Below are 23480 nucleotides of genomic sequence, written 5' to 3'. Positions count from 1 at the left end.
GTGGGCAGAAGGAAGAGAGAGTATGTATTTTGCCTACTTGGGGCCAGCAGTGCTAGCTGGCTTTCTAAGAACACGTTGAACAGTTTGTAAAAACAGAAATTTCTCTTAAGTTCCTTGGAATTTACAGAAGTTGACAAATAATTTTGTCACTTTTTTCCCCCTACATTCTTCCCAGCACTAAGTCACCCGATGGGCTGGGCAACACCTGTCTCCAACCTGAACCAGAATTGGTTTGGTCTTCATTTTGTGGAATCCCAGGAACTTTAAAAAGCCCTGTATGATCAGTCCCTTCCTGATTAAATACCCTTCGCGTGCTCTGTGTAGCAAAACAAAGGCTGAAAGCGGTACCGTGACTCGTCACTTCGGGAAGAGGAAAGAGCATGACAGGAAACCTGTGCTAAATACATAGTAAGCAGCATTGCTTTAAACAAAATTTTGTTAAGACTGTAAGGCTGTGTTAAATAAAAAAGCAGTTTAAGTAGAACTATATTAAACCCATAAAACTCTGTTAAATTAAAAGTTAAATTTATTTAGATGGCATGTTAGTGGTTATGAATGCGACATGAGGGGGATTGAGGCCACGAAGCACGTGGTCGGGGCCCGCCTGAGCTCCAGCCAGGACGATCCCGCCCGCAGCCGAGCCCGAAGGCCGGCACCGCTTTACCCCCAGGCCGAGGTACCTCCGGAGGAGGCGGCGCCGCGGGGCGGTGAGCTCGGCTCGGGGAACCCCCGGCACCGGACGCGGCTCGCTCTGACGGGGGCAGCCCGACACTGCCCTCCCTCCTCCTGCGCGCCGCCCCGCCCCGCCCCGCCCCGCCCCGCCCCGCCCCGCCCCGCCCCGCCGGCAACCGCCTTCGGCGGCGGGCGCAGCCCTCCTCCTCACCGCCTCACCTCCACCTCCTCCTCCTCCTCCTCCTTCTTCCAGCCCCACCCCGTACAGGGCTGGGGAGGGGGGAGGCAGCGCCCCACGCCCCACCACGAGCCGCTGCGCGCAGGCCGATCACCCTGCGGCCGTTGGCCGCGAGCCGTTCAGTTACGTTGCGCCGCGCCGGCCACTGGCCCCCTCGGCTCCCGGGCGGCGCGTGCCGCGTTTTCCCGCCGGCCCCGCCCCGCCGAGGGCGGGACCCCGCCCGTACCGTCAAATAGCGGGAGGCGAGGGGGGAAGCGGGAAGGTGCTGCGCCGCCGGGGCCCGCTCCTCACGGGTGAGTACCGCGCGGGGCGGCGGGAGCGGCCCGGCTCCCTCTCCTCGTCGTCGTTCTCATCCTGCCGCCACTCGGCGGGCACACGGCGCTCCGAGAAGGGCTCCGCGGCTGTTCCCGCGGGGTGAAGGGAGGGACCTCGGCGCTGCGAGCGCCGCTGCCAGCCCGCCTGTGCTCGGGAGAGGGCAGGGCGGGAAGCCGGCGGGGTGAGCGTTGCGGCGGCCCGGGCCCACCGTCTCCCCCCGCCTCAGACGTGGGTGCCGTGCGGCCCCCGGCCCGGGCGGGGGTGGCGGGGAGCTGGGCGGGTGGCGGGGCCGCCTCGGGGAGCCCCGGAGCCCGACTTACCGGTTGCTTGTCGCAACCTTTCAGTCTGTATGTGGCTGAAGTGACCGGTCGGTGACCCTGAGGAGGGCTGTGGGGGTTGCTACTTTCTGTGACTGATGCTGGAAGACCTTGCGCCTCCCTGCTGTTGCCCCGTTTCCTCTTTCCCTGCTGGACCCAGCCTCGCTCTTAGCGGTTCGGTTGTTTTTTTCTTTTACTTTGTTTCCTGCGCTCTCCACCTCTGGATAACCCTGTCCCGGGGTGCCGCTGGTCGCTGTCCCGCTCCTCCAACCACGCTGCTCTCCCTTGTTGTGATGGAGCCTCCGCTGTGCTGCTTGCTGTGGCCCGTGTCCTCTTGCACCGGCCGTAATCAAGTCACGGTCCGCCCCTTTTTCTCTGTTTCTGTTGCAGACCGTCCTCGCTTCCACTTAGGTAGTATCTCATAAACCATAAAAGAAAAAGCTCTCTCTTGCCTTGTTCTCCTTGGTAAAGGCCAACGTTTCACCCCCTATCTCTGGTGAGAGTCTTCAGACTGGAGGGATGTCTGCTGGGCAGGGGAGAGTGAGGAGTTAATCCTGTAGCATCGACTCCAGAGGGACCTGTGCTTGCCTCAGCTTTCCAGCAACAGAGGGATGTGGGAGTTGCAGCAACAGTGAGAAGGAAAGACAAGAAAAGATTTCATATTAATAGTGCTGTAATTTGTAGGAAAACCTGGTGATTGATACTGCTGAGTCACTTCAGTGTGTGCCTTTCTCCAGTCTCCTTACCTTCCACAGAGCTGTAGGTGTCTGCGGCTCCCTGTTAAGGTGGTGAGCGCCTTGGTTGCCTCTTTGCTTCACGTGAGCAGCGCTCGTGTTCCTGTGACCCAAAGACAATGTTCAAGTTAGGGTGACTGTCTAAAGGCTGGAGCAGGAAGCTGGGTGGTGTGCAAAGTGGAAAGGAATGGAGTGAGCAGGTCCTGTTCCTTAGAAAAGTTTCTTTAATGCAGGTGATGGTCTCTGCCTCGCAATGATGGTGGCTCTGAAGCTGCTGAGTTTGGGGGGTGTTATTGTCTTTTAAAGCACAATGTTTTTTAGCTTTAACTAAAAAAAAACCCAAGGTACAGGGCTTCTGATTTAAAATACTGAAGTCTTAGTCCAGAAAGTCCGTGCTTATTTTGGGAGAGGTTGGCAACCCTTATTGAGGTTTCTTGGGGTATCTGGGCCAAAAATCTTGTTATACGGTACTTGGTTTTTTAATCTTTTCAAAATAGTTAAAAAGTTTGGTGGAGGAGAGAGCAAGGTGGTTCCCCAACAGGAAATTATTTTTAAGGTTTTTGTTTTGGCTTGGTCTTGTCATAAAGGACTTTTTGCAAAAGCCCGCTTGTGGGCAAAACTGATTGGTCTTCTGTTGTAACTTTTTCTTCACGAATCAGACTGAAACTCTGTTTTTACCTGCCTGTGGAATTATAACATCTTAAAAGGTATTAATTAAAAAGGGGGGTTTTGTGCATTTTTTCTCACCTTGGCAACTTCTTTACATAACGAGTTTAACACTCTTCAAAGTTGTCTTTAGGGTAAAGTTTTGTGACGCCTACTCCTTGTGATCCCCTCTGTACCATTGGTGTTACACCAAAGCACTGGGGGAGTGCATTGTACAAAAACTGTTCTAGTACTTTGTTATTTGCTTGAATTTCTGCAACCTATCTCTTCTCATTTTCCTGTCCTCTCCTCCAGGTCTCTTGTCTGTTGTTACAAGCAACTGACTGGCAGGGTTTAGGGACCAGTCAAGGCAAAAAGCTTCTGTTGTGTATGTGCAGAGTGCAACATCTGATTATAAGTTTTCTGGATAGGCTGCCCTGTACTAAGAAAGGTTTTTGGGAAAATCTCTCCTTCCTATCTGGCTTGCTTTTTCTTGTTGGCATTTGGTGACATCTGCTGAATTTAGGAAGGGAAAATAAGACTGGTTTTTGGTTAGGTGGTTTTGCTGGGTTCCCACCCTCCCAGTTTCTTACAAGCAGATTCAGCCAGCTGGCACTAGCACAGACAAGACTGAGTTCAGCTTGGTTTCTCACTATGCACTGTCAGCAGAACTGTGTACTACACTCCACCAGTGCTGCCTCTGCAAGCCTGGAGTCTCTGCTCTTGGGAATCAGGTGTACCTGTACCCAGCACCAGGACTCTATACCTTTGGATATTATGAGGACCTTGTAAAGATGCTTAGTGTGGCTTTGATTCCTCTTAGCACCCAAAACAGTAAGAGTTGTGATGTGTAATTAGGGAAGGCTAGTGTGTGTATTTACTGAGCACTCTCACCTGTGGTCAGTTATGCCATGTTGTTTCCATGTATTGTTTTTTCCTGTGTAACAGGATGACAGGAGTAACCCACACTTGGCAGGAGTCTAAGGAGCTGGCAGATCAGATGGTTTTTTTTTTCTGTAATAGAATGAAACTGTTTAATTTGGAAGCAGGCAGGCACATAAATCTAGTGACTGCCACCTTTGGAGACCTTCCTGGAGTGGCTTGGCACTTACAGCTATTGCTTCCCTTATGTCACATCGAATGGGGGAGTAGGGACCTAGTAAGTGCTAAGAGGTTTGTATGCTCGTTGCAAAGACTGGTGTAACTGTGGAGGAGCAGCTATGAGGTGTTGGCTCCTTGATAAAGCAGCTTCTGTGGCCACTGGGTGTGAGCTAACAGGCAGTGGGGGGTAGGGGAATTTGCCTGGTCTATGGTTCTCTGCTGAAGGGAATTGTGTGCAGATGAGCAAGCTTCATTTCCACCAGTTATCTTCCACCTGAAGTAGTAAAAGAGCAGAATTTACCATAGAATCTGATATTTCTTTGCAAAGTGCCTTCCTCTGGTTTTCTGTTAGCATGGTGTGGCTTTCTGTCTGTAAGGTTACAAAGTATTTGGGGCTGGAATTATCTTCATATCTGTGTTGTGCAAAGCCAAATACATGCAAATATTTCTAATTGGGGAGCTGAACTCACGGTTTGGTCAAAGGTGCAAAACTCCTACATGAAGTCTGGTACTCTGTTAGTCTTGGATGGTTTATCTTGGGGTTACAGGGGGCTGGGTTCAGCTGTAATTAAAACTCATCAGTAATGATTACAGAATGTGTATAGCTGGTCCCTTCCCCAGATATTTTACAAGTCTGCTTTTTTTTTTTGAGGATAGGGAAAGGAGAGGTAAAATGTAAAAAATGTTATGAGTCATGCAGAGTAACCAGTCTCATTCTTTGTGTTTGAAAGCAATCTGTTAAGCTTCTATGATTGCCTTGATTTGTGTCAGATGTCTGTAGTGAATGATGTCCTGACATCTTGCTGTTATCTCAGCTATACTGCTAAGTGGACAGGACCCTATAGTTGCCAGTGATGTGCATTGGGCACCTCCTTATACCTGGATGAGATGGCACACATTGCTTTCTGTACAATTTTTGAAGCAATTGCTCAAGTGTAGAGCATAGTGGTGTGTTGAGGTCTCTTCCTTACCCTTTTTTGCAACAGCTGCTCTTAAGAACCCTTCAGTCCCATCTTAACCCTTCAATCCTATCCCCTTCAGTAGCGCCATGGCTTGCAGCATTGTTAGAACTGCCTCAGGCATTTGGGGACTTCTGTTCTTGATCCAGTGTGCTGGTTTTCCTATCTTTTTGCATGGAGGTGACAGAGTGCTTCTGGGCCAGGGTGGGCTCTGGTTGGACTGTTTTTGCTGGTGAAGATGAGGAAAGGGCAGTACACCTCAATACATCCTTAAATGCTCTGACAGGAGAGGACAGTGTTGTTGTGGCTTTAAGCTACTCCTACCCCAGTATTTTGCTCATCACTGTCCTTTAAAATCTCAGAGCTTTTATTCAGCTTTCCTGAAGGTATGAGCAGGGGAACTGGACTGTGTGCAATCATTGCACACATGGATGTTGAATTTTTAAGTGTCCATGACCTGTTTTATTTTCTGGTTAAAACACTGACCTTTGATCAGTTCCTAGTATTCCTGCGGTTTACAGTGAATGGGCAATGCCCAGGTATCTCTAATGTATTGGGCTATTTCTTTCATCTCCTTTAAAGGAGAAAATATGTTCATTGATCAGTGTAACTCCTGGTAGTTCGGTGTAATTGTTATTACACCCTTAGATTCATAGCTATACAAAAGAAATCTACTTAGATCAGCTAGTTGCTGTATTTTTGGTTTTATATTCACTTCCTACTTTCAGCATTAATCTGTGTTTCCTCCTAAGCTAAAACTGAAAGTAAAATGGTTTGCATTATTTCATGCACGGTCATGTGTTCTCTCCTTGTCAAATCAACACAGATTTTTACCATGCTTTTAGACCTACAGCTAGAGAGCCCAAAGCATTGTTGAGTGGAAGATTGATGCAGTGAGCTGAGGCATGTTGTATAACTGCATAGGTTAGCCTCAGCACGGAAAACCTGTGCTCCTGGAGGGAACTGTCTGCAGTCACGCTTCCAAATGGCTCCTGCAGTGTTTCTTTGAAAGAGGGTTATTTTCTTAGCTGTGTATCATTGTGTGAAAGGTGTTTAAAAGAGATGAAGCTTGCTTTTAGTCTCACACCTTAATGAGGTGCTGCTGTCAAAAGGCTTTGACGGTAACTCAGAACAGCATTTGTAGCCCTGATCATTTTTGGCTGCCTGGTTTGATGTGCAACTTCCTCTTTGAGGCTCTTGAGGATATCTGGGCTCTTACATTCCTTCAAGATGATTCTGATTTTTTTCATTGCCTTTATCAGTTTCATTATTGTGGTGGGAAAAGGGGGATGAAATACAATGCAAAGGGAAAGAATTCTAAGGTTCGATGTGTTCAGTGTACTCAAAGGACCAGTGTTAGGCTTTTCTGTGGATTTTGTCGCTTTGGCTGTCTGTACTGGTACATGATTGTTTCCTAAAGTAAGGAATGTAAGAGGTGTTACAGCTATTATACACATGATGTTTAAGAAGGAAGCCCATTTAAAATTATTTTCATGTTTTGGAGAAGCTGTCAAATAGGGCTGTGTATGCTTTCAGAGCAGATAAGCATGCTATTGTGAAGATTTGTCTCTGTACTCCTTTCTCCATAACTGCTTTGTCTTTTCTGTAGAGTGAATGTTCCCAGTCTGAGAAGGTGAACAGGCTCCACTTAAACTGTTCTGGGGAATACCATCTGGTCTATAAAAATCCTCTTGAAAGTAAATTGTCCTGTACTCTGAGCTATTGCTTAGTAGCTCCATGAGCTCCCTCCTGGCTGTTGCATCAGCATACTTGTTTTAACTAAGCAGGGGGCTTTGATCAGATTCTCTTACAATGTATTGTTCCTTAGACATGTAGTCTCAAATGACCCATGCTGATTCAGTATTTAAACTTATCCCATTGTGAGCATCTTTGTGTTACTTTCTAGAAAAAAACCAGAACCTATAGATATTCCTGGTACTTAGGAGTTCTTGTCTAGTCATATGGTCCAAAGGTAACCAAAGGCAGGGAGAGCACCACTGCTAGTGGCTGCCTGTGTCCCTACAGCTATCCTTTTGGTTTTTTAAATTATTAATTTCCTTCTTTGCTTGCCTAACTTGTCAGGCAAAGAGACAGATTTACATTCCTGTCTACTGTTGACATCAGCTGTGAAATGCATCTTAAGTTGCAATATGAACTGGCATTCCTGATTTCTTGATGGATGATCTGGTCATGCTGGCACATAACAGTAGTATGTGTTTAAAACTAAAATAAGGAGGATAGTCTTGTCCTCTAGGTGGCATGACAGTTATTGCATCCACTCCCACTTTCTGAGGCATTTTGGTTGGCAATTCTTGTCAGAGCCTGTCCAAGTGGCACCTGCATCTGTCAGAGGTCAAGTGATAAAAGGGACTGTGCTCTCGACTCCAGGGACTGAGCACTTTGCTGCTCAACTGTAAAAGCATGCTGGAGTGCAAGTGTCCAGGGCTGATGCCCCATCAGGGGCATCTCCTAAATCTGGAAGGAAGCCTTGCATTTCTCACTTGACACTGTCACCTGCCCACCACCAGTGATAGCTTGAGTCTGTACCAGTGCTCACTGCTTATCAACATTACTGAGGAGCTCCCTGCTGTCAGTCTGTTTGTCCTTCCTTTATAATGTCAAAAGGCTGCAACTGTGATTCCTCAGTCTTTCCTGTTTTCCAGTCATTTCCAAGTGGTGAACAGCAAGAACAGCTTGAATGTGCCCTGTCATATTACTGCAGGGTTGTGCTGGAGCTGTTGGGCTGATACAGTTGGACTTGAGCACAAAGCTAATCCTGTAAAGACTAGCAGTCTTGAGGGTGATAGTACCTCTTCATCAGGGTTTGCTCTGCTTCCTCCTGCCAGGTCCTTAGAAAAGGTAGAAATATTTTCTTAATATTTATGAGGAGGTGAAATTCATGGAGTTACTTTGCTCAGCACCAGAGGGGAAGTACTAAGCTCAGTCCCAGATCCAAAAAAACACCTGCACTGTGGCAGTCAAGATCTGACTCTTGCCCCTTCCTCTTAGGTGTGGATGTGCCCAAAATATGGAGATATGCAAACTCTGTTTGGGTCCAGCTCTAGTTAGCTAAATCCAAATCCCAGCTCCAAGCCTGGGGGCAGTTTGAGCTGCAGCTTTTCTACTGACTCAGTGTCAGCCCAGCTGCATCTGTAGGCTGCTTCTGAAGAATACTGAACAGTGACATCATGCTGTCTCCATCACTGATCTGATATAGAAACCACAGCAATCAAAAGTTCCTGCCTACAAATTTTTTTGAGAATCAGTAATATGGCAGTGTTACTAGTCATTGATGTGCTGCCTAGGGGCTGGGCAACAGCATCTGGGGCCAAATGAAAATAAAGGTTGATGAGGAAGTTGAATGTTTTTCTTTCTAAAAAGTCGAAGTACTGCCGTGATAATTGGAAGACTGCTACACTTTGTGTTTTCATAAAAAAAATAATGTGAAACAGCAGCAGACCTTGGAGCTGAAATAAATCTCTAATAAAAAGGCCAATCAAAATCTTTTTAGAATTATCTCTAATAAAGTTTTTTCTTTCAAAAAGGAAAATAAAGCTCTGTCAAACTGTGCAATGTAATTTTAAGTCAAAATACACAGCTGAGAGTACTTCGTGTACAGGCTGAGATGTTCAGTCTTTATGTACTAAGGCATCTTTATGCTTTAAGCGAAGGTAAAGATGCCCCAACTAAAGAGGTAGTCAGACAAGTATTCATTGGTGTTGGGTCCTTGTTCCATTTAATTTCAGTGCCACTGAATACTGGAAGTAATTATACACTGAAACTGTTAGGAGCAGGAAGTATTCAGCATGGTTCAATGTATTTTTCCATCAGAGGTGTTATGAGCTAACTGCTTTTTTGTCATTGATGGAGTGGCATTATTCACAGCTTGAAGGCAGATGCAATCCGAAGCTGAAAGGAAGAGAAACAAAAGCTGACAGCCTCAAGCAGTCAGTGGTCATGCTTGAGAGTAGCAGGGAGGGGTAGACCTAAGCAATCTATTGGTTCCTGACAGCAGGGTATCTTTCCTAAAAACCTAGCAAGTAAATCACAAGTGACTGGAGGATGAGGTCTGTCCAGTGCTGGGCCACAGACCTGCTGGTATCTCAAAGTATTCTGCCTATGACTTGTCAGTTTTGCCACTTCCAAAATGAAGCTATTGATGCCTCCTCCCTTGGAGACAAATGCATGGATTATGCCTGTAGTTTGGATGCTCTGGTCCTGATAGTGGGGAAAGTCCTGAGAAACTCCAAGCCTATAGCTTTGGTATTAATCAGGTGGTACCAAACCATCACTCTGGTTTCACAGTAGCATGTCTGTAAATGCGTAAAGGGGTTTGTTCAGCCCATCCTTCACCTGGCTAGGATATTGCAATGTCTCTGTTTCCCCACCACCCTGCTTTTCTTTCCAAAGTGTAAATCAAATTCTACTTTAGGAGAACAGTGGGTCTCGGATGAGGCAAAATCTTGGGGCCTTCTAAGCACTGTTACAGGCTGGCATATCCTTTGCAGGCATAATAGTGATGGAAACAGGTTTTCTGTGGTTATGATAACTTCCTATTTATTCATCTCTGCAGTGTTTTGCAGATCAACAAGTTATCTTCCCTTTTGCTGTTGGTTTTCTCTCTCCTTGCAAAGTCTAAAGTGTATGTACAGCTGCTGTGGGAGTAGTCAGGCTTCTTCCATAGCTAGAGAAATATGAGGAAAAGCTCTGGTATCTGCTGCTAGCTGGGCTGTTCAGTTCCTTTTGGGTTTATGGGCTAGAAATTGAATGTGGCAGGGTGATGGGGATTCCTTTATGGACTTTGGGCTGTATGATGTGGGGTTTGCTTAAGCTGACGAAGTGCTACAGACAGCAGTCTGGCACAGCTTAGAATATTCTCAAATAAGGAACCTCGTAAGTCTGTAGCACTATTTCTCTTCACTTTCCAGTAATGGCTGGTTATGTAAAGCAGTTCTGCCTGTGGCAAGTTTTCAGAAAGACAGTGAAATTGAGTGGTTATGGCTTGAGATGTGCACTCACATTTTAAATCAACATAAAGTGCCTCAGTTTCCCTACCTGTAATGTGATGCCTTCTTCTGTAAAGAGCTTAACAATGAAATGTTTGCCTACGAGACAGGTAAGAGCCACCAGGTCCAGGAAGGGACAAATAGGTACTGTATCATTTCTTCCAGTAATGATGCCACCCTGACTGCCAAAAATAAAATTCTTATCTTTCAGCTGACCGGCAGAGAAAGCAGTGCACAGGTGGAAAGTTTTTTCCGTGTCAATGACTGATGCTTTGTTGCAGTTTCTGCTCTCCTAACTCAAATGTGAGACACAAAGTATCTTGACAACTCACACAACAGGTCCCGTGACTGATAGTGTGTCTATCCAGGTGATGGTATGGGACACGTCTTGGAATCCAGACAAGTTTTTAAAGGAGTCAGTCCTACAGGCGTGTGGCTTTGCTGCTAGAAAGTGTAAGTTTTCATAATGAGACAGTGTCTGATTCAGCTGAGAATAGTAACTCACAGGCTGAGCTGTGAGGAGAGGTGAAGGATCTGAGGAAAGGCAGTGGTAAGCAGAGGCATTACTCGTGGGTGGATTCTTTTCTGAGCTGTCTTGAAGTAACAAAAGTGAAAAAGGAATGAAAACTGATTTATAGGGTGTCTTAGCACTGTTGCTGTATAGGGTTTCTGGGACCTAGTCGTGTTTATGGCAGCCTTGAGAGTGCCTCATAACAGGTAACCAGCTACAGGCTGATTCTTGCTGCCATGTGGGGTGCTGCTGATAACATGCTTGCAGTGCCTGGAGGTACACAGAACCCCACACTGGTTTTAGAGTGGGTGAAACCTTGTATGATTTGCAGCTATACTGTTTCTATGTGTAGCTCCCCACCTGGGAAGATAAAATGTATGCTTGCAGTGTTTGCTCTTGAAATATGTAGTGTGTGGCAATGGTATGGCAAGGAGGACCTAAACTGATCTCTCTCGAGCACAACTATGGCCATTGCTGCCTCTAGTGTTGCCACCCCTCACTGGTGGGTTGCAGCTGGGGACAGCTTATCTGAGTCTCTTGTAAGATTGAAAGGCTAATACAACTTGGGGATGAGAGGAAGAAACAGAAGATGGGACAGCAGACCTGAAGGACCTGCGTTGCTTGAGGAAAGCAGTATGTACTGTCCCTCAAGATGTGTTTAGCCCTGTCTAAAGAGTCACGATCGCCTTGCAGACTTGCTTTGGGAGAAGCACCCACAGAATTCTCTTGTGAAAACTGGCATGTGTGTGAGTGTGATGAGGTCTGTTCTGTGCTGACAAGCAGCTAGTAGGTGTGCTCTCTGACTGTAATTCGTTTACTTAACATAGGCCTCTCCACAGTCCTGCATCCCAACACAATGAGTTGGAGTGGATGTGCCCCACACTGGCTCTTCAGAGCTGATTTAAGGGTCCTAAACTTGTGTTTAAAATACCCTTCCATTTCTTTTTCTAGAGAAGATGGTAAGAACTGATCTAAAAACCTGGTTGTTGTCATATTGAATACTTCAAAGCATCTAGCAGTTTCTCAGAGGCAGTTGTTACGCATGAAGCTTGCTTGTCTAATGAATAAATTGAAAGTATGTAAAGGAATAATGTATTAAAACTAATTGGTATTTCAATTTAAAGTCATACTCCATAAAAATCATTCCAAAACTTTCAGCAGCCCTGAAGTAGCCTTAGCAAATGATTTAGTTTTACTCTGAATCTGAATGCAGATGGTGTTTGTAGCCTTTGTTTCCATCTTTTCTCATTCTCTAATTAAAAGTTTTTATACCCAATACAAAGTAACTTCTTCCATTCACCAGAAAATGTCTTAATCTGAATCTAAAACTAGCAGCATTCCAAAGTCTTAATGATTAAAAATTCCATTTGGCATCAACATTACACTTGACTGTGTGGGTTTTGCTCTTTAGGGGTCCAGTTTTTTGAGATTCCATTAAGGAGTTTGACTTCTCAGGAGGAACTTTGACTATCCCAATGTCTTGTGTTGCTTTGAAGTAATTATCTAGAACCTGAGGTTTCTGGAATTACTTACCAAAAAATTAGCCCTGTGTGGTAGTAGTAGGGAGCCATTTTGTGGTGTGAAAAATCCTTTTTCCTGTTTTCAGGTGTTTTGACCACCCAAGCAGAACTTTTGTTAGCTGAGGGCTGGAACCCCTCAGGGACTTTCACTGCCTGGGTGGTGATTCTTTGATTTGGGGAATTCAGTTCATGAAATAATTATCTTCAAGCCTCCTTATCTTAACTTTTTACCATATAAGTACTTTAGAGTGTGGTGGGTGTTTCCTTTTTTGCCTTTCTGGCAGTTCTCATTTCTGCTCTTGTGCAGGAGTGGACAAGCTTGCAATTTGCAACTGTGATGGGTGACTTTTCAAATGTCTCTATTTTTGTGGACTTGCTCTGAGGAGTGTCTAACTTTACATAAAGCTGAGACAATCTCCTGAGGGGAAGGAGGTGGGAAGGACCCCTGTGTATTGTAGGTTTCTTCCCATGAACATCTCTGGGTGCAGCAGGTACCCTGGCAGGACAGGGGCGCCTCAGCCCCTTTGTCTGCATTGAGGTTCTTGTCCAGGTGTTTTACCTGTGCAGGGCACCCAGGGAGAACCTTTCTGCTATGACCAGTGTACAAGCTTCTGCCTCTTGAAAAGCATAAGTGCTTTCAAAACACTGAGTCTGTAAAGATGTGGACAAGCACCTTTCCTGCACGTTTCCAGGAATTGATGAAATGATGAATGTGCACAGGCATACAGGCTCAAGCTCCTCTTACAGTTGCTAGCCACTGTAGGAAGCTGGTGTGGATAATGCACTTGCAGAGCCCTGTGCCAAGCTGCTATGCCTTGCTTTTCTGGGCCTAGCTGTATGGGCATGCCCAGAATAAATCTGGATCTTTTTGTTTGACTTGTATTTTCTGCTTTGGGAATGGGGCAGTGTGCCTCTCTTCCTTCCTGGACTGGAGTGGTCTGTGCCACCTCTTCTTAAAGCAGGGAGTGGGAAAAGACAGGAGTGCATTTCTCTTTGGTTGCCTCTTTCATGAGTGTTTGGACTGAACCAAATATGTTTCTTGGCAGTGTGAAATAGCGTGAGAAACATCTGTGGAGTCTATGTTTTAAAGCTGCATTCTGAGCTTTCCTTGGAAAGATGTGGCAGGTGGCAAACCCCACAAGGAAGTGTCTCGACTTCTATTTCTGTTCCATCCTCTTGCTGTAAGAAAGATTACATTGGTCCCTCTACAGACTGATGTTTTTAGTCTGTTTATTGCCACCTGACTGTTCAACATGCCCTCCAGCAATTTAGTGGAATACTTATCTATCAGGAAGTAGCTGGTCATCCTAGCACAGCTGGCTAGGTTTGGGTGGAAGAGGCTTTGCTGTGAAGCTTTTGTGTGTGAGAAACTCTTTGGTGCTACTGAGCTAGTTTCACACGAACATCTGGTGACTTGTGTGCAACTTGCAGCTGTAGCGGCTTGTGTTAATCACTTCTGCCAGAACTGCAGGAGAACATCTGCCCCTCTGTATGTAGTGTGGTGTGAATGGAGGGAGTGCAACTTCCTGCACCTTGAAAGACAGGGAGACTTGTTCAGCCTGTTCTTGTGTTGTGAAGTCAGCTGGCTATTCCCAGCCCAAATTAGCCAGTATGGGTTAATCTCACCAGCTATAGGGTAAATGCTGTGGTCCCACATGAAGCTTTTGGCACAGGCTAGAGCTGGGTGGGGATGGCAATATTGGTAGAGCCCCAGAAGGTTGCTGTGTTGAATGTGAGCTTCAAGGCAAATGGGGTATGGGTAGCAGAGGCTCAATACTACTTCAGGCTTCCTGTGGTCTAAGTTGTGATGGTTCAGGCAGTGGTGTTTAACTCGGCAGGAGTTTATATCCTCTGATACAAACTGTTTACTAGTTGTAATGTGAACACCTTGGGTTTGGGCTGAATTACTTTGAATTGAAAGTAAATGTTATATATAAAGCCAAAATATGGGCAAGTTGAGGCTTTGCCCCGCCTACAGAAATGTCCTGATATAGAGAACTCCTGAGGGAGCTTGCACAAAGCCAAGGTCCTGCCACACAGACTTAATGCTAAATCCCCACTTTCCTCTTAATCTCAGGGATTCTGTCTCAAATTCTGTATCCTGTATCAAAATCTGTCTCTCTTCCAGCAAAGTCAAGCCTCAGGGAAGGGTCACCCTGACGTGTTTCAGAGCCCTGTTAAGTCCCAAAGAAAAGGACAGAGGACTGCGTTCTCCCCAGCCAGCACACTCTTCAGTGTAGAGGTGAGTAGCAGCAATAGGGATTCGAATGGAATAGAGAAAAATGCAAAGCAGCAAAGGCTAAGACTGAGTTTTAGGAAGCTATTAGTCTGATGTAACAACCAAATGAAAAACCTCATGGTTAAGAGGCTGCCTGTGGGCTGTTGTGTGTTTTAGACATATCTGAGATTGTGTTTTGGTCTTGGACTTCTAAGAGCCTGTGAAAAGTTGGGAAATTCATGGTCTTTTGAAGTTAATACTGTGGCTTTTCTAAGAGTTTGAATTCATTTTTGCTTCCTTCCTCTTTTCTGCAAGCACACCTAGTTATTTAAAACAGTGTGAGGGGTTGTTGCTATGAAATAAGATCATTCATTACTAGCCCAGGTCTTTGGTTAGTAGGCAGCCTCTTTGGGCTCCTTGGTGCTTTCACCCCATTTTTGGTCAGAAGGTACCTGTGCAGGAGTGAGGTTATCTTCCTGGGAGAGGAAGGCCTGGTGGGAAGCTAGTGGCCACTTTCAGCCAGGCCCTGTTCATCACGAGTTGAATGAAGCCAGCTTGCACCAGAGACTTCTGTGTGCAGTTGTGGGACTGTTGCATCTAAGGCAGCAAACACAAGGTTCACAAACAGGATTCCTATCCTCCCTGCCCTGGCATTTGATAGGTAGTCCTGTGTTACTGGCACTTGCTCTGCAGCTCTCACCTTTCTTGCTCTGGGACTTCCTGTACCAGATGTGACTACTTAGGCTGCTGGTCTGACCCACCCATCAGCTATGCCTGGCTGGTTGAGGAGGGAGCTCTCTGCTCTTACCTGCTCTCCTTTCATGGTGGGTAAGGGAGGCCACCTGCTTGCACTATGCTCTGTCCTCCCTGCATGCCTCTTCCCTTGGGCACTGCCCAGCCACAAAACAGGCTGAAGGTTGTTGGCCCTGAGCATGTACTGTGGGGGCAGAGGAGCTTGTGACCTGGGTCCTGTGTTCTCCATTCTTCCTAGCAGGCCTCCCTGGAGGCTTAGTGGAGTCGTGCATATGTAACTCGAAGCCTTTAACATGTGGTCTGACCTTCCCTGGCCCTAGATATTTGCTGGGAAAGTGTTGAAATAAGCCTGAGTATGCATGTGTCTCTGCATGGGGAAGGGGGGGGAGGTGCACTGAAGTCCTGCAGATGTGTTGCAATGTCAGCTGGGTGTTTCACTTCAGAATATGCTGGTACAAACAGACCTGAGTGGCTCACCTGTTCTCAGACGGTACTCAGGAACTGCTCTGTACTAACACTGCTTTCCTTTCCAGCCTCTGGCACTACAAAGGGTCATCCCTTCCTTCCTTGGCACCACCTCTTGGCTTTAAAGCCCCATTTGTAGGTTATGTCACTGCCTTCCACGCATTTGTGGCAGGAAGTAGTTTCATGCCCGTCATTCATGTGAATAGGGCCCTTCTTGCTGGGATGGTTGTGGTTTTCTCAGCTCTTTATGAATGCCAGTGTGTGATGGGCAGCCCTCTCCAGAAATATGGATATACATCGCTAGAAAGGTCATTTTCTATGGGACATGGTCACACCCATGAGCACTACTGCAAGATGTGGGTTTATGGGAAATTTTTTTCCTTTTGCCCTTTTCTTTATCACCCTTTCACAGGGCAAGGACTTCTGGTCTGAAGCGGAGGGTGACAAGAGCTGCTCTGTCTCTGAATCCATCATGGAACAGGTTAGTTGCAAATGTGACTGAAGTCAGTGGTTCACAGTGATTAGGGGGGTCCCTTGTGCACTTGTTCTGAGGTACCTCAAAGGGGATAAGCCTCACAAAGGGCTGGCTTGTGTCCTCATCTTCCTCAGAGTTCCTGCAGGGACCCTAACACTGGTCCTCTCCATCATGAATACAGACAAAGTGGATGGAAAAACTTAATTTGCAAGCTGCTTCCTTGTTACCTCACAGTGTGACACTCCCCCTTTAAGCTGCAGCTGTAGCTATTTAAGAGAATACAGTGTTTATTGATTAAGCTGCGAAGTACTGAAACTAATAAATTGAGGCACACACTGTGATCAATTTATTGGATTTTGTGCAACATTAATCACAATTATGAAACTACCATTTATCATGCTTAAATCTTAACAACATTAAACTGCTATTAAAATGTCTATCATTCTCCTCACCCCACCCAGTGTTAGGGTACAGTTATAACCCTCTTTGCTTTGCACTCCCACAAGCCTTTTGAATATCAACCTGATGATTAGTCCAGTGGGTTGTTCAAGGGGATTGCCACTGGTGTCCCAGTGATCTTGGGTCACCAGGTGAGCTTCACTGCTGTCTGTAAACATCCATGCTCAGATCATGGAAGATGTGCCTTGTGTTGATCTTTGACCATATACCTTATGTTCCATTTGTTTCCATTTCTGGACTCTCCTTTTGGTGTCCTTGTTCTTCCCTTCCTCTGCCCACTCTCCTCTCAAGTAAGCAACCAGTCCTTAATTACTCTCTATGCATTTGTCCCAATTTTGCTACTGTTGCCTAGGCAATATGGGTCCTGTGTGATATTACTGACATGGTTATGTAGATAGAGGTGGCCTTGCAAGGTTCCACTCCCCGAAAGGTACCTGAATATCAGATTCATCATGGTTGCATATAGATTTCCCTATGCAGTTGGCAAGACAAACCATTCTACTTCAGCCTTGATTCTTCTCCCTAGTTACAATTAAGCCTAAGCATTTTCTAATCTTATAGGCAGTCTGCATACCAGAGTAAGGATTTCTTTTTGTTACTTTATTTCTGTGCTTATACAACATCCTGCTCTCAGCTGCTTAGCTAAAATTATTGGACAGTCTCCTGGTTTTGTAGAGAGGCCTTAGCTGGTTATGAGGCCCCATTGCAGTGGGACATCTTGCTCACATCAATCTGACAGGCTGAGGAGGTCCATGAGGCAAACTTGGGCACTCTGTGCTGCCTTGCACTATGTGCCTGTTTACTGGGGGTGAATGTGCCAGTGCAGATACTAGACAGAAATGATCTGCCATCTCACTGTCACTATTCTTGTGAGCAGCTGCTTGGCTTTCTACAGGAGCTGAAGAGGTTTGTTATGGAGCTATTTGAGATCCCTTTGAAGAGGGAGAAGAAATGTCAATCTTGGGGGGGGTTTTGCAGGCTTATGCTATCTGTTATCTCTGTTTCCCACCTTGCTACTGCTATGCTCTGATTACATTTAAATGGGGAGCTGCTGGCTTTGTTATGCACAGGAAGTAGAATGCCCGTTCCCAAATACAGGGGTAAAAACCTTCCAAACACAGATGTCTGAATAGGAGGAAGTGGGTGGTTTGTGTCTAGTCACATCTCTTCCTAAAGAGGAGCTCTGATCGGGGTTTCTATCACTGCAACAGCTGGAAATGTGAGAAGGTGAGCTGACCCTTCCACCAGTGGCTTGTAGAGCCATCTATTTGTCATTCACAATCAGGCAGTTCTGTGTGGGTACATATCCAGGAGTTAGTATGCATTTGCTGAAGTCTTGTGGACTCGCTGGCTAATGCTATTCAGAATGGCCAAAGGAGGCTAGAAAAATACATTCAGGGTTGGAACGGCATATGTGTACACCTTTTGAATGGGACTTTTCCTAGGCATGGGCTTAATGCTGACTTTTATGTTTAAGATCAGCGGATCTGTCCAGCCAGAGTGTGTGCTGCTGTACGCCTTCTTGGAGGTATCTTCTGACTGCAAGTTCAGAGAGCAACTGCATTCTTTGCAAAGCCAGGGGTTTGCCCTGAAAGGCAGCTACTACTATGATGATGAGGTGGAACTTCAGACTGATGGCAATCGGAGTGGCCACTTTCAGAATGGTGAGCCAGGTGAGTGCTCTTTTCTCCATCTTACATGTCTCTGAAGGTGGTGTTTTTCTGTCTCCTTTTCCCACCTTTGCTGCTGGTCTGTTCCAGAAGAGTAATGTTTTCTCCATTGAGAGAAATTGGTGGTGTTGGTTAGGATTTTAACGCTTGGGATAAAACAGCTAGTGCTTAGCATTTCTGTCTCACCATGGATTTCCAGAGCACCCGTCACCCTGGGGTTTTGTCTGCAGCACAACAGACAAGGGCCACAAAGCTGGTACTAACAACTGCTGTCATCAAGGAGTGTGATATTAAGCAGTTATGCTAGTCTTCACACTGCTGCTCAGGGAGTATCGGTGCCTGGGTTAGGATTTTGGAACAGCTCTTGTTCTGTCACTGAATCCCTTTCTGCTTTACCAGTGTGGTGGAAACTGTTCCTCAGATAATTTCTGGTACTGTTCCTGCTTCACTAGCCATCTGCGGGATCAGTATTGCCCCTTGTCCAGGATGTGTCAGCTGTCACAGGGACCAACTCTGCTGGGGACCCTGGTAGGACCTCAATGTCAGCAGAGTGAGGAGGAACTGCTACAGTAAAAGGCCCTCCCTCACATAAATCTGCATAGGCTTCATGCCCTAAGCAATAATGGGAAGCTTTGCCAAAAGGAGATAGGACAAAGGCTAACAGCTTTAAACTAAAAGAGGCTAGATTCAGACTAGATACAAGAATTTCTTTTTTATGAGGGTGGTGAAATACTGGTTGCCCAGAGAGGCTGTAGGTGCCCCATCCATGGAAATGTTCAAGGTCAGGTTGGAGGGGGCTCTGAGCAACCTGATCTAGTTGAAGCTGTCCCTGCTCACTGCAGGGCAGGGTTGGTCTAGATGACCTTTAAAGGTCCCTTCCAACCCAAATCATTCTATGAGATGCTGTATTTTAGATGGTGCTTCAGACAGGTCCTGACAGTAGTCACTCGAAAAAATGATGCACACTCACTTCCCCTCTCTAGGCAGAGTGTTGGCTGTAGCAGTCCCATACAAATTTTGGTTCGAGATACAGTATTTTTGGGCAGGGTGAGGCTGCACTTTACTTAAACTAAAGATAAAAACCTTATTTGCACAGTGTCTCTGGTAAATGAGCCAAATGCACACAAGGGAGTTGTAGTGTGTATAGCTGTGATGAATGCACTGTCACTGGGGCTGGGTGGGAGGGAGTTTGTAATGGAGATGGGCAAAATGGTATGGGTCAGCTTACCTGCACCCAACCTAGTCTGCCTACAGCCTGTGAACTAAATCCTGCTGTATGTGTTGGCAGTGTTTGGCCCTGAGGTAAATGAAGAAGCTGTCCGGATCATTGCTGCTCAGCTCACTGTGATTGGAGACCAGTTTGATAGAGAAATCAAAGCAGGCGTAGTAAATGATCTAGTGCAGCACTTTCTGAATGAGAATCTGTCTGGAGAGGTGAGTAAAAAGCAACCAGACTAGCAGTTCCCATTTTAAATGTGCATCCTTCCTGCTGTGACCGAAGCAGCAAGCTTACAACATCTGTATCTTTGCTAGTTTGCTGTCTTAATTATTGCAGCCTTAGAATTCAGCCCAAACACTTACCTCTAAACATTTATTAGAGGTGATGCTGTGTATTGTGGCAGCTGTTGCCCTGCATATTGGGTTCCTTGGACTTGTCTCCTTTCTACAGATGGTGAAATTAAGGTAGCTGTGAAAAAGGACTGACTTTCAGAGGCATTTTGTCCTCACTTTGTTGGCCTGATGGCTTATCTTTGAAAAATCAACTGTCTGGTTAAAGCTTAGTATTTCTCCTTAAGATCTTTGGACTTTGAGTCCTGTATGTCTGCCGCTCATCATGCGGGTAAAACTTGAGCAGTGTCAGTGCCAGAAGCTTGGCTCATTTGCTAATGAACACTGAAGAGAGAGCAAGCGGTGAGAGCCTTTTCTAGTGCTGTAACTGTTTAGATCCCAACTGTTTAGTGTTGGGAGTTAGCAGTGGGCTCTGGCCTGGATGGGTGACCTGCTTGAGAAGGCCTCTCCAGGTGGCATCTCCACCTCTTTGATGCAGTCGGTCTCCCACCAATAGATACAATGTACTCCCTGGCCCAGCAAATAACATGCATCTCTGCGCTGCGAGGAAAGTAGAATGTGAGGTCCCTTGCGTTAGACATACGTTGTGTTTTTCTTTTTAAGGACTGGATCTACATCTAGATCAAGAGCCACAGTTTGCTTCCACATAGCCTTTTTGGCATCTTCAGATAACTGTGGCTTTCTGGCTTGTTTGCCTTTTTCTGCCTCTGGTGAAGTTTCCTATGCTCTATAAGCTAATGCTGTCTTTGAATTGAGGGCCCACCTTCTTGCTGGAAAGGCAGGATTTAATGACTTTAATGAAAAACAATCTTTTTTGGTTTTGTGGTATGGGTTTTTTCTACTAGGGTTTATCACCTGCACAGGCTGATTCCAGCGAAGTCTGGCCATTCCCCACTCCTGATGTCTTTGTTCTCAACCAAGTTAAGTTTCAGGCCTTCAAATTTATTGCCTAACCTTCCAGTCGCCAATAAGGCCAAGATAAACCTAACTTCTGGCCAGGTGGACCTTGCTTTTTCACACTAGAAGTGTAGCTTACTGTGTGCATTATGCATACTGTCCCTTTTGGGAAACTGATCTTCTACTGATCTTGGGAAGCAAGGCAGTGCTTGTTCCGTGCTTGGACACCATCTCTAGCTCCTGCCTGTGTGAAGGTTTTTCTCAGAAACTCACTTTGCCTTCTTGCCAGTCCCCACCTAAGCTCGTACCCCTGGCCTTCACTGTGCTTAAGGTGGGTTGCTCTTTCCTGGGATCCCCAGGATTCCTGTGCCATTTCAGGACTTGGCAGGCTAGGTGCAAACCCTGGGGAGGAGGTGGGCTGTTGTACCCCCAGTGTATAAGGTGCTATCTAAATAGTCCAGTGGTATGTGTGTTGTCTCCCTTCCTCCTTGTCTTGCGTCAGCAGCTGAGCTCAGAGATAGTCATCCTTATTGCCAATCCAGGGTGTGTAACAGGCAGGCTGCTGCGCTGGGGAGGAGGGGGAGCAGCATCCTGTGAGGTGTTAGAACAAGCACACCAGTTACCAGCACAGTGCTGGCAGGCAGTGCTGAGACCCCCCACTCACACTGAGATTCCTCTCCTCCTTCCGTACAGGAGATAATTCATCGCATGTCGGAGGCAGTAGAAGGGCTTGCACGAGCCATCCCCTCAGGCATGGAACAGGAGAAGGCCATGTTGGTGCTAGCAATGGTCTTAACTAAAAAAATTGTGAATACAATGCCCTCCCTTCTACAGCGTGTGTTCAGCACCACTGTGAACTACATCAGTCAGCAGCTCCACAACTACATCATCAGAATGGTGAGTGTTGTCAGGCAGCTCAGTGGGAGTCACAGTAGCCTCTTAGCTGGCCAAGGTTGTGCCTGGAGAGGTGGCCTAGCTCTGAGCCACCCGTGGTCTGCTGGTTCCCCTGTAGTGCTCTGGAGATTTGGCCAGAAGGGAACACCAGCCCCTGCAGAGCTCTGAAGGTTGATGTGCTGGGGGAGGGAGGCTTAAGGGGGATGTGTCACAGCTTCTGCTTGTCCCACTCACAGCAGCCAGTGAACAGAGTGCATTCTGTAGGGCAGGGAAAGGTGTGATTGCTCCTTTCCTCTCCACAGTCTCTTCAGGGAGCTGTGCTGGTAAGACTCAGGTTAATCATGCCCTCGGGGAAGGAAAGCCTTGACCTGAGCTCTGACTGTATTTCCCAAATGCCTTGGGTGTGAGGTCTCTGCTCTGGTCTTCCTGGGCTCCCTAGAGCTTGGCAGAATGGGAAAGGGAAAGGAATTAACCCTGAGAAACAGCACCAGCAGAGAACAATGAGAAACAGTCAAATGGGAAATGGCAGTTTCATTCTTGTTCTCTGTTGGAGCCGCAGCATAGGTGGGGAGACTAACCAACTAGCAGCGGGGCCAGATCAGAGGCTAGGGCATTTGGCCCCAGCTTCAGTGACTAACCTGTCAGGGGAGGGGAGAGGAAGAAACCTGCTCTGGGTGTGGTGTGAGCACGCACACATGTATGCTAAGACTAGGTGGTACTTAGGAATGAGATTTGAGTGGTCAGGCCTGACGGTTGTCCACCTGCACTGGCCCCAGTGCAGTAGCATTCATGGGGGTACAGATCTGGGCACTGGGGGCTGTTCCCCTGTACTGTGGGTGCCAGCTCCCCCTGCTGTTAGCACAGAAAAGGGGGGGCTGAGGGGTGATGGTTGCGGAGCTAAGCCATGGTTTGTGGCACTGGGGATGTGCAGAACTGCTGCCTCTGCCCAGGAGCTGCTGGGCCCTTCTAGACAGGCAGGCACAAGGCATGCTGCTGGGGCATGGCTCTACTGCTGCTAACGCTGGTTCTGTTTCTCTTCCTGTAGCTGCGTGAGTGAGCTGTCCAGCCCTCTGTGTGGAGAACATGGATGCCACAAGACTTCTTCCCTTTCTTGATGTATGGATATGACTTCTGAGATACAGCTGTGAAAGGGAAGGCAGAGCTTTGTTAGGTAGGCTTTGTAGACTAGCACAGCAATGACAGTAGTGTGAGCAGCTCTGCCAGCACCTGTAAGGAGTAGTGCTTGCCCCATCTCATTTTACAATAGTTTTCTTTCTTAGCAGTAGGAGACTTTGTGCAGACCCTGGCTTGTGTCTCAAGGGGAAATGCTTGCTCAGTATATTTTCCTCATCAGCCGTAGTATTTTGCTTTAGTTACTTTCTTCCCTGCCCTGTTCCTGGTATTGCAGCTGAGCCAGGCTGAATGCCAGTTGTTCCCAGGAAGGCCTCGGACTGTGGAATGGATGGCTGATCAGCACAGATCACCAAGGGGTGTGGGGAAATCGGGTCTTAAGAGGGGAGCTGGCAGCAAGAGGGAACAACCGAAGGGAGGCAGGGCTGTTTGGCCAGTGAAGGATAAAGTAAAGATGCTTCAATATCAGTTGCCATAAACATGTGCTTGCTTGAAAAACAAAACTGATCAAGAAATTGTAATGAAAAAGTCAGATGTAGGTACAGGACAAATTCTTTCAGGGAACAACCTGGATATGCTTGAGGAAGTATGTTTAGCTTTAGCATATCTTGCTATAAAGAGAATGAAGGTATTGGCTTTGGATGAAGAAGAATACTTGGCATCTCTTACGAGTGTGTTGCAGTTGCATCTCAGGTTCAACAAGGTGTGGCAAAGGCTTCACCTGTAATTCAGCTGCTTCAGAAGTTTTAAAACTTATGAACTATTTACATAGTTATTTAAATAAAAGTAAGTTCTTATGGCAATACAGCTTTTAAATTTCAATTTCCACTTGGATTTTTTTCTGGTGTTGTCAGTTTTTTTGTGCAAGTTCTCTCTGCTTTCCTCTGACTTACTACTGCTTATGCAGCTGGTGGCAATAGAGATGCTCAGG

The 23480-nt window shown here is 46.6% G+C and overlaps 1 protein-coding gene across 3 annotated transcripts; it reads left to right on the top strand.

Moving 5' to 3' along the window:
* The first annotated feature begins 852 nt into the window (after window positions 1-852).
* Window positions 853-23383, top strand: BID (BH3 interacting domain death agonist). 3 transcript variants are annotated; one of them, XM_064458685.1, is made up of 7 exons: window positions 853-1203; window positions 14147-14260; window positions 15867-15935; window positions 17866-18061; window positions 19347-19492; window positions 21218-21421; window positions 22464-23383. In XM_064458685.1, exons 3-7 carry the CDS (start codon window positions 15927-15929, stop codon window positions 22473-22475), a joined length of 567 nt encoding a protein of 188 aa, XP_064314755.1. In that variant the 5' UTR covers window positions 853-1203; window positions 14147-14260; window positions 15867-15926; the 3' UTR covers window positions 22476-23383. The 3 variants fall into 3 exon arrangements, with proteins under 3 accessions (XP_064314755.1, XP_064314773.1, XP_064314765.1); XM_064458695.1 differs by lacking the exon at window positions 853-1203 and adding an exon at window positions 1384-1406; XM_064458703.1 differs by lacking the exon at window positions 14147-14260.
* Window positions 23384-23480: the final 97 nt, after the last annotated feature.

This window comes from Phalacrocorax carbo, chromosome 1 (assembly GCF_963921805.1).
Source record: "Phalacrocorax carbo chromosome 1, bPhaCar2.1, whole genome shotgun sequence".
NCBI lineage: Eukaryota > Metazoa > Chordata > Aves > Suliformes > Phalacrocoracidae > Phalacrocorax > Phalacrocorax carbo.
Note: the sequence above shows the minus strand (reverse complement) of the source record. Positions and strands in the feature narration are given on the sequence as shown.

Coding starts and splice junctions, on each gene's coding strand:
- BID (XM_064458703.1), top strand. Junction 18,062..19,346: donor CTTTCAGAATGGTGAGCCAG/GTGAGTGCTCTT, acceptor ATGTGTTGGCAG/TGTTTGGCCCTGAGGTAAAT. Junction 19,493..21,217: donor ATGAGAATCTGTCTGGAGAG/GTGAGTAAAAAG, acceptor CCTTCCGTACAG/GAGATAATTCATCGCATGTC.